Source organism: Ceratotherium simum, chromosome 11 (assembly GCF_057802395.1).
Source record: "Ceratotherium simum simum isolate JZ-2026a chromosome 11, ASM5780239v1, whole genome shotgun sequence".
In the NCBI taxonomy this organism is placed as follows: domain Eukaryota; kingdom Metazoa; phylum Chordata; class Mammalia; order Perissodactyla; family Rhinocerotidae; genus Ceratotherium; species Ceratotherium simum.
Genome location: NC_141910.1, coordinates 11,871,351 through 11,887,067, shown reverse-complemented (window position 1 = coordinate 11,887,067; position 15,717 = coordinate 11,871,351). Strand labels below are relative to the sequence as shown.

Genomic DNA, 15,717 nt, shown 5'->3' with positions numbered 1-15,717 from the left:
CCTACCCCGCCTTCAAGAGCATCTTGTTCTCCTTGAAGCTGGTCCAGATTTCCACCCTCCTTGGCACCCTCTTTCCGGGCTAGGCTCTCGGCGGAAGGTCCGGGGCTCCCTCGGACACTTGCCCTTCCTAGCCTTGGGTATCACTCTGAATTGACTGAGACTCTCTAGCGGGTCAGGTCTGGGTTTCTCCAGACCTCGGCACTCCTCCCGGCACCAGCCTCTCCCAGCCACCATATTCACCAACTAAGAGGCGCTGCCTGGGCTCCGCTAGGCCGGGAGAGTCACCAGGCACGACAAGCGAGGCCTTCAGAGCCCAGCAGCGGCGACCGGACACCGAGAGAAAACCGCCCGGCGCCCAGCCCCCGCCCACCATGGTCCCGGGAGCGCCCTGCCGCGTGACGGGCGGAGCCACGCGAGCACAGGGGGCGTGGCCTCCATGCGCGCGGGAAAGGGGCCGGCGCCGCCTGCGCGCGCACAGGCGGCGGCCGCGCGCAGCACGCTTGGGGCCGGATGGCGGCGGCGGCGGCGGCGGCGGCTGGAAGCGGGACGCCCCGGGAGGAGGAGGGGCCCGGTGCGGAGGCAGCGGCCCCGCCGCCCCAGGCCCCGACGAGTGCGCCCGGGGCTCGTCTGTCGAGGCTGCCTCTGGCGCGAGTGAAGGCCTTGGTGAAGGCGGACCCCGACGTGACGCTCGCGGGACAGGAAGCCATCTTCATTCTGGCGCGAGCCGCGGTGCGGCGGGAGCGCCAGGGACACGGAGGGCGGGGCCTCGGGTCGTCAGAGGGGCGGGACTTAGCGGCGTCTTGGGCCGGATTTGGGGAGGGCGGGGTGTGCTGAGGACAGGGAGGGGAAGGAGCTGCTGGGGCCGCATTCTGAGATGTGAGTGGAGGGAGGGAAGACAGGAAAAGGGTCACATACCATGGTTATGTTGGTTTGTTGACATACCTGCGTCTTCATGAGGGCCTGGACAGCGACTTTAATTTGCATCTCCAGTGTCTAACACAGAACATGTAGGAGTCTCAAATGAATGAGTGGGTTGAATTTACAAGTGAGGGAGGAGGAAGGGGAATAGGCCTTCATGAAGTCCAGGACAACCTTCAGCGTCCTGAGAACCTCCCCATGCGTCTGAGCCCCCTTTCATCCCTCTCCCTCTCCTCAAGCAGGAGCACTCACCAGAATTGTGCTAGAACCCATGGGTACAACTCTCCTTGTTTGCTTCACAGGAACTGTTCGTGGAGACCATTGCAAAAGATGCCTACTGCTGTGCTCAACAAGGGAAGAGGAAAACCCTGCAGAGGAGAGATTTGGGTAGAGTGTCACAGTGGTATCTTGAATCTGGGGGCAGACAAGGGAGGGCTGGGCCAGGCTTTCTGTTTCACTGGTTGAGAAGGCATCACTGCAAAAAGAGAGGTGCCGCAGGGTCTTTCTATCATGTGTTCTGTTGGACTGCCACAGTGCCAGAAAGCCCCACCTTTAGAATCTATATACTTTGGGTGGCTGGAGAGGTGCGGGTTGGAGAACAAAAGGAGTCTAGGTGTTGCCAAAGCTAACTAGACCCCTTTATACCCTCTGCCATATTGTACCAGGCTTGACATTTCTTTTTCCCCTGGAAACTGAGGGTTTGATTTCTGACTCTTCTTTCTAGTTGGTGACCCTCGCACATGTGTAAACTTGCATATACTGTCATCTTACTGCCCTGCTACATTGCCAAACTCTTCTCTGATGACTTTCAGAGCAAAGAAGTTCCCCCCCCACTGAACAGTATTTACCCATGCTTTTCTTGCTCTTGTGGAGAGACAGCTGATATGTAAGACTTGGAGGTGGAGTAGGAATGAGTCTCAAGACAGCAAAGAACAAATTTTATAAATGCCCTTCACTGTGTGGGTTGTACTTTTTTAAGGGGCTGATGTCCAAATGACCAGAGTTGGTCAGATGTCCCTTTATCTTGTGTTTCAGATAATGCAATAGAAGCTGTGGATGAATTTGCTTTTCTGGAAGGTGAGTTCTCTGTCAATGGGTAATCATTTCCACCTGTCCTTCCATGCTAATGATCTGAGTTCAAAACCTTATAAAACTGGTGAGATTTAGCAATTTTAATTCTAATTCCCTTTGGAATTAGAACTGTTTCCTGAATGTTGCTATCCATACAAAATGGAAGAGAATATAAAGATCCCAGTGGAGTTAGGTGGACTCAGAAGTTTGCTTACTACTTTGATTTCCATCTCTAGATATGTCTCCTTCCCTCATCATAATGCTAGAGATCAGAAACAGTTGCTAACATTTAAAGGGTTGCTTCTGTTCCTTTTTCTTCTTTAACAATCTGTGTAAAGTGATGATTTTGCTGCAGTGAGATTCTGTATTTTCCTGTATCTGTTTGTTCTTAGGAATTTTGGATTAGCTCATGTGCTAACTAAATCTTGTCATTGAAATAGAAAATATTTGAAATACCTCATCTTATCTACCTTCTCTTTCCTAAATCTGATCAGCTTACTCCTCTGTACGCATATTCTGGTTGAATAGTTGTGTGAAAGCCGTGCACCTTCAGTTCATTCTCATCTGTACCATACCTGCCTCTGGTATACTGTGGCGTAGCTTTACCATACCGTACCAGAGTGTTCGCATTACTTCCTTCAAGCCTCGTTGGCTGTTTTTACTCCTTTGTTCTGCATCTGTACATCAACCTAGGCTTCTGGCCTTTTTGATATATTCTTTTAAATGTTTTTTAAGATACATTCCCATGGTCAGCTTCAAACCTAGATTATTGACTATTCTCTTAATTTGTAGATCTTTCTTAAGCCTTCTTTTCTGTTTACTCATTTTTCTTAAAAATAACTTGTTAGCTGCCTACCTAAGGCAGGCAACTTCCTGTGACTGACTTCCTGTCAGTTCCCCAATCAAAAATGTTTAGGGGCTACTTTACCTGTTCATTTTTAGTTACCAGCTTTTCAAAGAGGTGAGCGATATGATCAAATTCGTATTTTAAAGATATAACACTACCGACCTGTGGATAATAAGTTGGAGGGTGCCGGGAATAGAAATGGAGAGACCTTATGCAGTTTCCCAGTCTAGCCTCTACCACGGCATGGTGCTTAGCTTGGATTTTTAATAAATGGCCATTTATTGAGTGGTGGATGTGTTCATTTTCATCTTCTGATCCAATAATCTCGGTAATTGAATCCCTCTACTCTGCTGTACATTAGTAGATCGGAGTTTTGGCCATTTTAGACCTTGTGGATTCAATCAGTATATATTATTTTCTGCCTGGTAAAATAAATGTTTTATATCCATAGATGTGTATGTTCTAAATAGAAAATTATGATTTTTTCTTTTTTAGTCAAGGCAATATATATTCATGCTTAAAAAATCAAATAGTTACCTAATGGCTTATAATGAAATGCAGCTGCTGCCTCTCACCCTTTTGTTGTTTCTGTTTTTAGCTTTTCAGGTGATTACTTAGATATTTCTAAATATTATGCTTTGTCTTTGATTTATTGACTGTGGATGTTATCTGTTGACTTCCTGCTATGATCAGTAAACATTTGGCTAACCTATACTACCCCATAAATCCCTTCCCTCCTTTCTGATTTTTCATAGTTATATCATTATTTTTAGTTCCTTTGTTACCTTTTCAGTTTACGTAACATACTAAAATATCTATTTTTTTTGTTTATTCCCCACTTTGTGAGATATGACTATTGGTGCACCTATCCTTTCCCATTTTTAGCCCACTTCTAACTGTCACTTTGTGTCATCTATACTTGTACTTTGACATTGTCGAGGCTGATAACATATCTTCTTATCGTAATTAAATCTTCTGTGCTTTATCTGTAGGTTGAGTGTGGAAGTTGAAAAACAGTACTGTGAACAGTCCTTTTCTACCCTCTCTGTCTTTTAATCCCCTACAGGTCCCCTCCCTGCCGGCAACTCTTATTAGTCTCTTGTGTAATCTTTTATGCAAATATGTTTATATATGTATATTTATATTTTTAAGCCTTCCCTTATGAAATGTAACACAAAGAAAAAATGTGAAGTCAATAAATAATAAAATGAACACCATTGTAACCACCAACTAGGCCAAGAGGTGGAATACTGTCAGCCCCCAGAAGCCCCATATATGTTCCTTCTTTGTCATAAGTCTTTCCACCGCTTTCCTGACATAACTGTATCCTGACTTTTTGGTAATTACTTCCTTGATTTTTCTTTGTAGTTTTACCACATAAGCATGTATCCCTAAATACTAGGATTTAGTCAAATTGCAAATGCTGCATCATTGTTTATAAGAGAGATTGGCATTTTTTTTTCATATTGAATGTGAGCCTCATACAAATTAGTTGGAGAGTGTACCCTTTTTATCTGTTCTCTGGAAAACTTTGTAAGATGGGAATTATTTCTTTGAATGTTTGGTGAAATTCATCAGTGAAGCCATCTGGGCCTGGAATTTTCTTTGTGGGAATATTTTTATTGATTCAGTTTTTTGAATGTTTCCGGGACTATTCTGGTTTTATTTTCTTGAGACATTTTTTCCCCCCAAAGAGTTATAGTTTTTGTAAGAATTTGTGTTTTATCTAAATTTATTGACATAAAGTTTTTCACAGTATTCTCTTATTATCTTTGTAATGTAAATAAGATATTTATTGATGTCCTCTTTTTATTCTTGGTATTATCAGAGCCTTTTCTCTTTTTCCTTGATCACTTTCACTAGAGGTTTGTCCCTTAGGCTTTTCAAAGACGTAACCTTTGGTTTTGTTGATTCTTTCTAATATATTTTTGTTTCATATTTCATTAGTTTCTGTGCTTTATTATTTGCTCTTTTTAGATTTTTTTGCATTTAATTTGCTGCTCTTTTCTAACTTCCTGAGATGGATCTTTTGTTCATTAATTTTTAGCTTTATACATTTAAGTTATAAATTTCCTGCTACATACTGCTTTAGCTGTATTGTACAAGTTTTAATAGGTAGTATTTTCATCATCATTTGGTTTGAAATATTTTTAAGTGCTTTTTTTTGGCCTGTGCATTATTTAGATGACTATTTCTTAATTTCCAAAAATATGGGAATTTTTTAGTTATCTTTGTTGTTAATGATAATTGTATTGTGTTCAAAAAATGTACTCTATTATTTCTGTCCATTGGAATATTTGAAACTGGGTTTATGGCTCAGCGTGTATGGTCAACCTTGTGAACATTGTGTGTGTGCTTGAAGAAAAGTGTGTTCTGTAGTTGTTGGGTGCAATGTCAAGTTTGGTTATTGTGTAGTTCAGATTTTCTCTGTTCTTAATGAATTTCTTTTGTCTGCTTCTTTTGTTGATTCTTGAGAGTTATGTGTTAAAGTCTTCTACTATGAATGCAGACTATTTCTACTTATATTTCTAGGTCTGTTTTTTCTTTATATGAGCCCATGTGATTAGCTGTATATAAATTTAATATTGTTATATATTGTTGGTGATTGAGACTTTTATAAGTTAACCATTGTTACTTCTAGTAGTGCTTTTTGCCTTAAAGTCTATTTTGTCTAATATTGTTAAAACTTAGCAGCTTTCTTTTGTTAGTATTTGCATGGTATGTATTTTTCATCATTTTATTTTTACCTTTCCATAGCTTTGTAAACAGTATATAATTGGATTATTTTTTAAAATTCAGGTTGACTGTCTTTAACAGGAGCACTTAGTTCATTTAAGTTTAATATAATTAGTGATACATATGGGTTTAAATCTACCATCTTATTTTGTGCTTTCTGTTTATCTTGCCTGTTTTATGTTTTATCTTTTTCTTTCCATTTTTTGCCCTTTTTTTGAGTATAATTTATTATTCTATTTTTTCCTCTATCAGTTTGGAAGTTATACATCTCTTCTTTTATTGTTACTCTGCCAGTTACTACATGCATCTGTAATTTATCAGAGCCTAATGTTAGTACCTTCCCCCTCATCCTGAACAAATGGAGTTTTAGAGTCCATTAATTCTAAGTTCCTCATCCCCCACTCACGCTGTTATCGTAAAGTATTTTTGTTTTGTCTTCATCAATCCACAAAAGGCATTATTATTGCTATATTATAAAGGCAAATGATATATGAATTTATCCATGTATTTATACTGTCTTTGCTCTTTTTATATTTCTTCTCCTCCATTTGTGATTATTTTCTTTCTTTCTGAAGTAAATCCTTTAGAACTTCCTTTAATATGGGTCTGCTGGTAGCTGACTCTTCTGGTTTTTTTTTTTTTGGTGTGAAAAAGCCTTGATTTTACTTTCGTTGTTGAAGGACATTTTGCTGAATATAGAAGTCTGGATGGGAAGTTACTTCTTTTAGCATGTTGAAGCTGTCCTTTTACTGTTTTTCGGCTTTCATTGTTTATGTTGAGAAATCAGTCTGTTAATCTTTTGAAGCTAATTTGTCCTTTTTTTTCTGTCTGCTTTTAAGATCTTCTCTTTGTCTTTGATTTCTCTATAATTTCACTCTGTGGTATCCAGGTGTAATTTCCCTTTTTGTAGTCTGCTTAGGCTTCTTAAATCTATGGATCGATGTCTTTCATCTGTCCTGGAGAAGTCTCAGACAGTATCTTTTCAGATATTCGCTCTGTTTTGTTCTTTCTCCTTTCTCTCTGGGATTCCTGTTAAACATATGTTAAAACTCAACCATAATTTTGCCTCTTTTTGATGCATTCTATGTAATTTTTCTGACCGGAAGAGAGAATTAATAATTCTCTCTTCAGTGGTTTTGTCTCCTTTAAACTTTTCTATTGATTTCTTAGTTTTAGTTTTTGTATTTTCAAGTTCTGTGAATTCTATTTAGTTATTTTCAGATCTCTTTTGTCACTTTTTATTGTTTGTACTTGTTGCAAATGTTTTGAAGCTTGTCTTTTATTTCTTTAAACATAGAAAGTACAATTGTGTAATGGTCTGTGTCTAAGCTAATATCCAAAGCCTTTTGAGGCTGGTTTATTTTATTTTATTTTTCTGTCTATTTCTGTTGGTAATGTCTCATGGTCTTTTCCCCTATATGCCTAGTTATCTTGGTATACTGGTCATTGTACTTGAGAAAATTATTTGTTGGATAATTTGAGGCCTGTATGATGAAACCTTTCTCCAAAGAAGATTTTTGTTTGCTTCTGCAAGGCACCTGGTGGCATGTATCAGTGCAGGACCTCCTTTCCAAATCCAAGACTTGAGGATTCTTTGATCACCGTGGTGATGTGAACCCTGACTACAGGCCATTGAGGAGGCTCACTTAATTCTAGTCCAGCCTTACTCTGAGGGTGTAGCCTTTTGGGACTCCAGCTTTTAAAAAGGGAGCGGTTATCAGACTTTCCCATTTGAGCAGACTCTCAGATTTGACTCTGGATTTTCTCAGCCTATGAAAATCACAGCACAGTTGCTCAGCTCTATCTTTTGGTTTGGCAAATGCCCTCAGGGCAAAAGCAGTTTTGGAAGCTGGATTTTCTTTGTGTTCTTTCCTTCTCTAGATTTTGAGTTTGCCTGTTCTTGATGCCTTTTCAATGTCTGAAGGATTTTCTTTTAAAAAATATTTTAATCATCTTTATCAGTTGGTCTCAGCAGTAATTTGCCATTATCAAAAACAGAGGCTGTTTTTTTAAAAAAAAATAGAGATATTTTTGCTTTGTTTTCTTATGTGTTCTTTTCCATGGATTATCTGTTTTATTCTAGGTATTTTTCTTATTTATTTATCTATTTAAATAAATTTTAATCTTTCACTATGTAGGCTTTCTTCAAGTGCCTGGTAATTTTCATTCTATTTAAGAATGAAAGAATAAGAAGACTGTTTGGAAGCCGTATATGTGTGTGTATGAGAGGGTGGCGTTTGTCTACAGTTTTACTTTGGAGTGGGCAGGAGTGGGGCCAGATTTTATGCTGTGGGCCTCTGAGGCCAGAATGCAGAAAGCTGTACTGTGGGGAGCTGGTATTTTCAGAAGCTGCTCTACTTCTCCAGGTAATTCATTTAGTTCTTTAGAAGAGAGCCCTCTGATTTTGTTTTCTAGTTAGGTTTAAATGCTGGTTTTCTGGCAGTGCTGCATGCAGGGAGGGTTGTGGGGAGATGGGGCCAGCCGTTTTTCATGTCGACCCTGGAGCCATTAACCTGTTTTAGTCTTGCGTCTCTTTCTGTCATTCCCAGTGTCTGGGTTGGAGCCTCCCCATGAGTGTTCTAGGCAGATGAGCTCCCACCTCTGCTGCAGCCCCCTCTGTGTTCATTCTAGGCTCATTTTCCTCTGCTCTATTTATAAACATACTTCAGTCAGATTTCTATTATTTAGCTTTTTGTTGAAATCTCTTGACTGCTGATGGGCCCCCGTTCTTTGTTGTAGATTTATACCTTTTTTAAACGTTTTTTCCTTTTGAATGGAATCTTGGATGGGAGGGCATACAAACTTGTGGGCTCAGTCTACCATCTTGAAATGGAACTTTCTGAAAAGATTATAAACTCTTTGCTGAGAACTTACCTCATTTATTTTGTATCACTCACCCCCTGCATGGACTCCACAAATGCTCATTAACCAACACAACTTCTTAGCCCTTTTCCCACCTCTAATTCTAACTCTCCAGACCAGTATTCTTAATTCCCAATTGCCCACCCCCTGTAATGATGTGTTTTGCCCCAAGGATCTTTTGGATCAATATTCTTCCAAATGAGTATTTTGCTCTTAGAGAACTACCAGTACCAGAGCAGGTTCCACTTTAACTTTGCCCAGCTTGTTACACTCATCCGGCTCTGGAGGCACCTTGCTTTACTCATTGCTCTTTGTGTTGTTAGGTACTTTGGATTGATTGCTGAGCCGGGCAGTTTTGTGAGCCTTCACCTGCATCCTTCAGCTAGTCCATCTGCAGGCCTCAGCTTTGAAGAACAGAGTCTTTGGAATATTGCACTTTCACACTTTCCTGTTCTATCTTCTGCCAAGCCGGGATAAGCAGACATCTCACCTGTTAGCTTTTTCTACAAGATCTTCCACTACTTGTGTCTTCCGTTTCTGGCCTGGATGCAGCTGCTGCTGCTTGGGGCAGAGATAAAGAAAATGATGTGTGTAGGTTGCTTAATGAATGATAAGGACCAGAATAAAGGTCTGTGATCAGCTTCAACTTAGTGTGTTGTATAATCTTGCCTTTGTTTTGGCCCCTGGAGAGCCCCATGCCCAGTCACAGACCCTTCTGATCTTCCCTGCCAGCCATTGTAAACTTCAGTCTTTCATTTATTTGTTCATTTTTTTCCAGCATGTTACCAGATTGTGGTTCCACAATTTACAGGATGCCATTTAAGGTCTCGAAAGTTCAAATAAACGTGATCCTAGATTTAAAACCAATGAAAAATTTTTAATGGCTTTATCGAGAAATAATTCACATACCGTACTATTTACCCACTTAAAGTGTACGTTTCAGTAGTTTTTAGTATAGTCACAGATAATGTGCAACTATCGCTGCTGTCTATTTTAGAACATTATTAATGGAATCATATATTATGTGGTGTTTTTTGTCTGGCTTCTTTCACTTAGATAATGTTTTCAAGGTTTATCTGTTATAGCATGTATCAGTACCAATTCCTTTATTTTTATTTTTTAAATTGTGGCAAAATGTAGATAACATAAAGTTTACCATTTTAACCATTTCTAAGTGTACAGTACTGTGGCATTAAATACATTCATATTGTTGTGTAACCATCTGCATCATCCACCTCCAGAACATTTTCCATCTTAAACTGAAACTGTACCCATTAAACAGTAACTCCCCATTCTCCCCTCCCCCCAGGTCCTGCCTAAATTTTGGTTTTTGAGGGAAGGCGTGGGTCACATAGCAGGAAAGAGGCTTAGAAAGCAGTCGTTGAGGAAAGCAGCAGGAAGCCTCAGTCAGTGGGTCTTAAGTATTTTTGGATCATGGATTGAAGATATAAAGTCTACAGATCTCCCTAGAAAAATGTACAGATGCTCAGTCCTGTGATGTTTTATAAATAAGCTTTCTTTTAGAATAATACTGATTTGCAGAAAAGTACATTGCAAAGATAGTACAGAGTTCTTATATACCCCTCACCTGTTCCCCTTAACATCTTACATTGCCAGGTACATTTGTCAAAACTAAGAAACTGATGTTTATACGTTGCTGTTAACTAAACTCCAGACTTTATTTGGATTTCTCCAATTTTCCCATTAATACCCTTGTTCTGTTCTAAGATCCAATCTAGAATGTTACATTGCATTTACTTCTCACATCTCCCCAGTCTCCTTTCGTCTGTGACAATTTCTCAGTCTTTCCTCATTTTTTGTGACCTTGACAGCCTTCAGTAGCATGGGGGAGGTATCTATAGAATGTACCCAAATGGGTTTGTATTTTTCTCATGATTAGTAGGTCTCATAACTTTGTACATAATTTTGGGGGTTACACAGACTCCCGAGGGCCTTCCATGGGCCTCCTAGTATTGCAAAGGGGACTTTCAAAGGGCATGCTGGACTTTTTCCAAGATAAACTCAAATTAGAGGTTGCAGCCCATTAGTGGGACATGGAATCAATGTAGTATGTTGCCACTGGCATTTTTAAATTAAAAGCATCAAGAGTGTTGAGTAAAGAGTATTAATTTTTCTTTCATTTGTATGTGTGTGCACCAGGTCGTTGTGTAAAATCTAAGTGCTGGGTAGAATTTTGGCCCCCATGACTTTTGCCCCTTTGCCTGTGAATATGTTATGTTACATGGCAAAAGGGTTGTTGCAGATGTAATTAAGGTTACTAATCAGTTGACTTTAAAGTAGATTATCTTGGATTACCTGGGCATGTCCAAAGTAATCACATGAACCTTAAAAGCAGAGCTTTCTCCTGGCTGAGGGTAGAAGAGGAGGTTACAGAGATGTGGCAGAAGAGGATGTCAGAAAGATTCAAAGCATGTAAAGGACTTGACCTGTTGTTGCTGGCTTTGAAGATGGAGAGGGCCACAAGCCGAGGAATGTGGCAGCCTTAAGAAGCTGAGAACAGTCTCTGGCTGACAGCCGGCAAGGAAACAGCCTCAGTCCCACAAATGCATTGAACTGAATGTTGCCACTAACTTGTATGGTCTTGGAAATGAATTTTCCCCTAGAGCCTCCAGAGAGAGCCCAGGCCAGCTGACACCTTTACTTTGACCTTGTGAGACCTTGAGCAGAGAATCCAGCCACACTGTGCCAGACTTCTGACCTGTAAAAGTGTGAGATAATAAATGAGTGTTGCTTTAAGCTGCCAAAATTGTGGTAACGATATATTTCTTACTGGCGGTCAAGGTAAGAAAACATTGGAAAATGCTGTCGTGGAAAGGATCCTGGACGGAGGTCTGGAGACTTTCTCATCTCACCGCTCCCACTACGTTAGATGAAATTGTGCTGATCATTCATCCTTCCTGAGTTTTCTGTCTTCTCAGTTGAGCGGGATATTCTGAAGTTTCTTCTACATGATGTATTTTTCTTTTATGAACTGCTTTATTTTTTTTCAGCAAAAGTCATCCCTTTTAGTGCACAGTTCTGTGAGTTTTGATAAATGCACGTAATTAGCATCTCAATCAAAATTTAGAACAGTTAGATCACCACAAAAATTCCATCATGCTGCCTCTTTGTAGTACTCTCCCACCCCACTGGTGTCTCAGCCCCTAGCAACCACTGATCTATTTATTGCCCCTATATTTTTGCCTTCATAAATAGAATGATAGAGTATGTGGACTTTGAGTCTGGCTTATTACCATAATGCATTTAAGATTCATCTACAGTCATGTGCCACATAGTGATGTTTTGGTCATGACGGACCACATATACAACTGTGGTCCAATAAGATTAGTACCATATAGCCTAGGTGTGTAGCAGGGTATACCATCTAGGTTTGTGTAAGTACGCTCTGTGATGTTTGCACAGCGACGAAATCACTTGACGACGCATCTCAGAATATCCCTGTCTTTAAGTGACGTATGACTGTATGTTGTGTGTATCAGTAATTTATTTCTTTTTATTTCTCAGTAGGATCCCATTGTAGGGAATGTATGCACCACATTTTGTTTATCCATTCACCAATTGAGGGATATTTGGGTTGTTGCCAGTTTTTGGTAATTATGAATAGAGCTGCTATAAACATTTGCATACAGGTTTTTGTGTGGACATAAATTTTCTCTTGGGTAAATACATAGGAGTGGGAATGCTGGATCTTATTGTAGACATATGTTTAGTTTTTAAAGAAATTGGCCAACTGTTTTCCAAAGTGGCTTGTACCATTTTGCATTTATACCAGCAGTGTTTGAGAATTTCAATTGTTCTGCATCCTTGCTAGCACTTGGTGTTAAAAAAATTTTAGCCATTCTAATAGGTACGTAGTGGTATCTCATTGTGGTTTTAGTTTTCATTTCCCTAATGACTAGTATGTTGAGCATTTTTGTGTGTGCTTATTTGTCACTGTATGACTTCTTTGGTGAATTATCTGCTCTTAGCTTTTTCCTATTTTAGAAATTGAGTTGATTTTTTTTATTATTGAGTTTTGAGAGTTCTTTATGTATTCTAGATACAAATTCTTTGTTAGATATGTGTTATGCAGATATTTTCTCCCAGTCCTACATGACATTGTTATTTTTACAGTTTTATTTATTTATTTATTTATTTATTTATTTATTTATTTATTTATTGTGAGGAAGATCAGCCCTGAACTAACATCCATGCTAATCCTCTTCTTTTTGCTGAGGAAGACCGGCTCTGAGCTAACATCTATTGCCAATCCTCCTCCTTTTTTTTTCTCCCCAAAGCCCCAGTAGATAGTTGTATGTCATAGTTGCACATCCTTCTAGTTGCTGTATGTGGGATGCGGCCTCAGCATGGCTGGAGAAGCGGTGCGTCGGTGTGCGCCCGGGATCTGAACCTGGGCTGCCAGTAGTGGAGCGCGCGCACTTAACCGCTAAGCCACGGGGCCGGACCTGACATTGTTATTTTTAATCGTATAAATAAGTCTTAACTGCACTCTGTTCTGTTGGTGAAATGGCTTAAATGAGGCATCTGTGACTTCCAGGGACTCCTTGCTCTTTTACGTTTCTGTATGAGGCCTGTGGAGGAGCGGGCTTCCTTCATGGTCAGCAGCTCCCATGCCCTCCTTCTTTTCGCTCGTTATCAATCAGTCTTGAGCTAATGGGTCAGAAAGGGAGCCTGCATTCCCAGTGTAGCTGGCTGGGAGCGCTACCGTAGAGTTCCCTGGTATCTCAGATCATGTTTGGGGCTGGGAAAGGCAAATGAGACCATTACTAGATGTTAAGTAGGGTGAAGGCCCAAGGCTACCAAATCCTGATGTTAATAGTATGAAGGCCTAATATTCAAAAAGAATAAGTGCAAATCATGCTAAAAAGAAAAATGTTAAATTTGTCCCAGTTCCTTTTTTCTCTGTATCTGAACCAGGGATCTGACATTCCTCACTCAAGACTGAATAGCTCTGAACATCCCAGTACATAAAGCATTTTTCTTTATTTTCCCGATTGATTGGTTCAGAATATTCTACCTAATCTTGGATATTTTTTACTCTTTAGTGTTTTATGTTTCTTCCTCCATCCTTTCCTATAGGAACCTTATTTCCCCTAGCAGATATAAAATTCAGGTAACTTGGGATCTTCAAGAAACAGTGAATGCTTAACTGTGGGCATGCATGTTTGATTCAGGATGGTGGAGTGGATATGCCTTATGACGTCTCCTTTCTCTAATACCTATCTAATTAAATAAATGAACAATCCCCTCCAAGTTCATACGAATTAGCAAAATATTTTACTGCAACAGTCAAACAAGGAATAGGCACGTTGCAGTGCCACAAACTTCAAAAAGGGGTAAATAAAGAATGACAGAACAGATTCCGGAATTGAGAGGAAGTACATTGCATAGAAAGGTTCCTCACCCCCTCTTCCAGAATTGTAACTGTGAGTCGCCCAAAATCCTGAGGATTCTTACTTATACCCTCAATCAGGAGAAAAGAAAACCAAGGAGATATTTCCTTTTCCCTTTTCTCACTGGAGAGAAGTGGAAATGGTTGCTGGGGAGAAATGGGTGAAGCAGATGTAAGTGGACCCTTCTGAGTGGCTGTGAGGGCAGTAGGCTGAGCTAGAGGATGAATCCAAAGGCCAAGGGCACTCTTTCTAAGGGGATTGGAAAACAGCCTCCAACAAGGTGGAGTGAATACTAGTACTCTAAGTTAAACCTCCAAGTTGGCCCAGCATCTAGGATGGGCTCTCTCTCTCCACTCACCATGCCTTCAGGCTGCAGGAAAAGTATATAGATCAGGAAATATCCAGTCCTCAAACTATAGTTCAGTAGAGAACACCTGGTGGGAAGTAAAGTGGTTAAGGAATGGAGGCTGGAGCCAGCATGCCTAGTTTCTAACCTGCCTCTGCTACTTACAAGTTACTTGAACAAGTTATTTAACCTCTTTGTGCCTAAAGTTCCTCATCTATAAAATGGGGCTAGTAATAATACCTCAGGATTCTTGTGAGGATTAAGTGAGTTAATATATAGAAAGCACTTATAAAAGTGACTGGTACATAGTAAGTGCCATATAGCTAAGTGCTAGGTAATATTGCTGTTACTATTATATCAGAGCAAATAAAAGGTCTAGAAAGACTGCCCAAGCATGAGCAGAGTGAAAATAAATAGCACAACTATATAAACAAGCAACAGCAAAACAAACAAACAATAGAAACATAGTATTCAAAAGACAAGGAGCCCAGTCTAGAAGAAAACATGGTGCAAGGAACACAAGAAGATTCCTCATGAGTGTTTTGTATTACAGCATAACATAATAACATGAATTTAATAAGAGTTCAAAAGCTAGTAATACATTAAAGAAATGAAGGAGAGGTTGCAGACCTTACTTTTCATTGCCAGTAACCAGGCTATACTATCTAAAATGGAAACATGTAATTTAAAAAAATGACTAATTTCTTATATTTTTCTAGTCTCTCTTCTTAACCTTAGAGGAATGTTTTAGGAAATCATTTTCTTACGCTGAAGAAATATTTGATGTTAAGCCTAATTAAAGTTCATTTTCACTTTAGTTTTTTTCTTTTGTTAAATTTTAATAAAACCAATTTTAGTATTTTGTAATTAAAATAGCAGCTGTAATGTTATTTTATGTAAGTATTTCTATTTACCTATCTACTCAACCTACCAAACTTTCTGTCATAGAAATATGCCTAGGGTGATTTTTTACCTAATCTTAATGATGGTTATTTCTAGGTGGTGGGCATTTTTTTAAAAGCTTTCACCTGTGTTCTTTCCTGCATTGCTTATTACACGATGCAAGTTTTATGATGCAAGGAGGCACCAGAACTAAGAGGAGATTGGAAAAGCTTTTTTGAAACTGGGTTAGGACTAACCACTACAATCTCCGAGCTGGGCTTGAGATTGCTTGCCCCAGTATTGCCTAATGGTTTCCCAAGAGTGGTAAGAATCTCCCAATTTTTTGGAAGCCAGATTACATTTCGTCTTCTCTATGTTACACAAAAGAGTAATACTGTATAATTCCATTTATATGAAGCTCTAGAACAGGCAAAATTAATTTATAGAGGAAAAAAATCAGAACAGTGGTTATCTCTGGGGGATGGAGGTGGGAATTGACTGGGAAGGGGAGGGAATTTTCTATGTGCTACATTTTGATAGGGGTGTGGGTCATATGGAGGTGCGTGTTTGTCAAAACTCAGCAAATGGTACACTTAATTACATATATTGAAATAGTTCAATATGTATAAATTTTACCTAAA

At 39.6% G+C, this 15,717-nt stretch overlaps 1 protein-coding gene across 1 annotated transcript; it reads left to right on the top strand.

The window, feature by feature from the left end:
* Positions 1-495: 495 nt before the first annotated feature.
* On the top strand, positions 496-10,632 carry POLE4 (DNA polymerase epsilon 4, accessory subunit). The gene is made up of 4 exons (XM_004437185.3): positions 496-729; positions 1,221-1,305; positions 1,954-1,995; positions 8,758-10,632. Exons 1-4 carry the CDS (start codon positions 511-513, stop codon positions 8,769-8,771), a joined length of 360 nt encoding a protein of 119 aa, XP_004437242.1. The 5' UTR covers positions 496-510; the 3' UTR covers positions 8,772-10,632.
* Positions 10,633-15,717: the final 5,085 nt, after the last annotated feature.

Bases quoted from the DNA above. Each gene is read 5' to 3' on its own strand.
- POLE4 (XM_004437185.3), top strand. From the start codon at position 511: ATGGCGGCGGCGGCGGCGGCGGCGGCTGGAAGCGGGACGCCCCGGGAG. The intron at 730-1,220 runs GTGCGGCGGGAG...TTTGCTTCACAG, and splicing joins TCATTCTGGCGCGAGCCGCG to GAACTGTTCGTGGAGACCAT. The intron at 1,306-1,953 runs GTAGAGTGTCAC...CTTGTGTTTCAG, and splicing joins CCTGCAGAGGAGAGATTTGG to ATAATGCAATAGAAGCTGTG.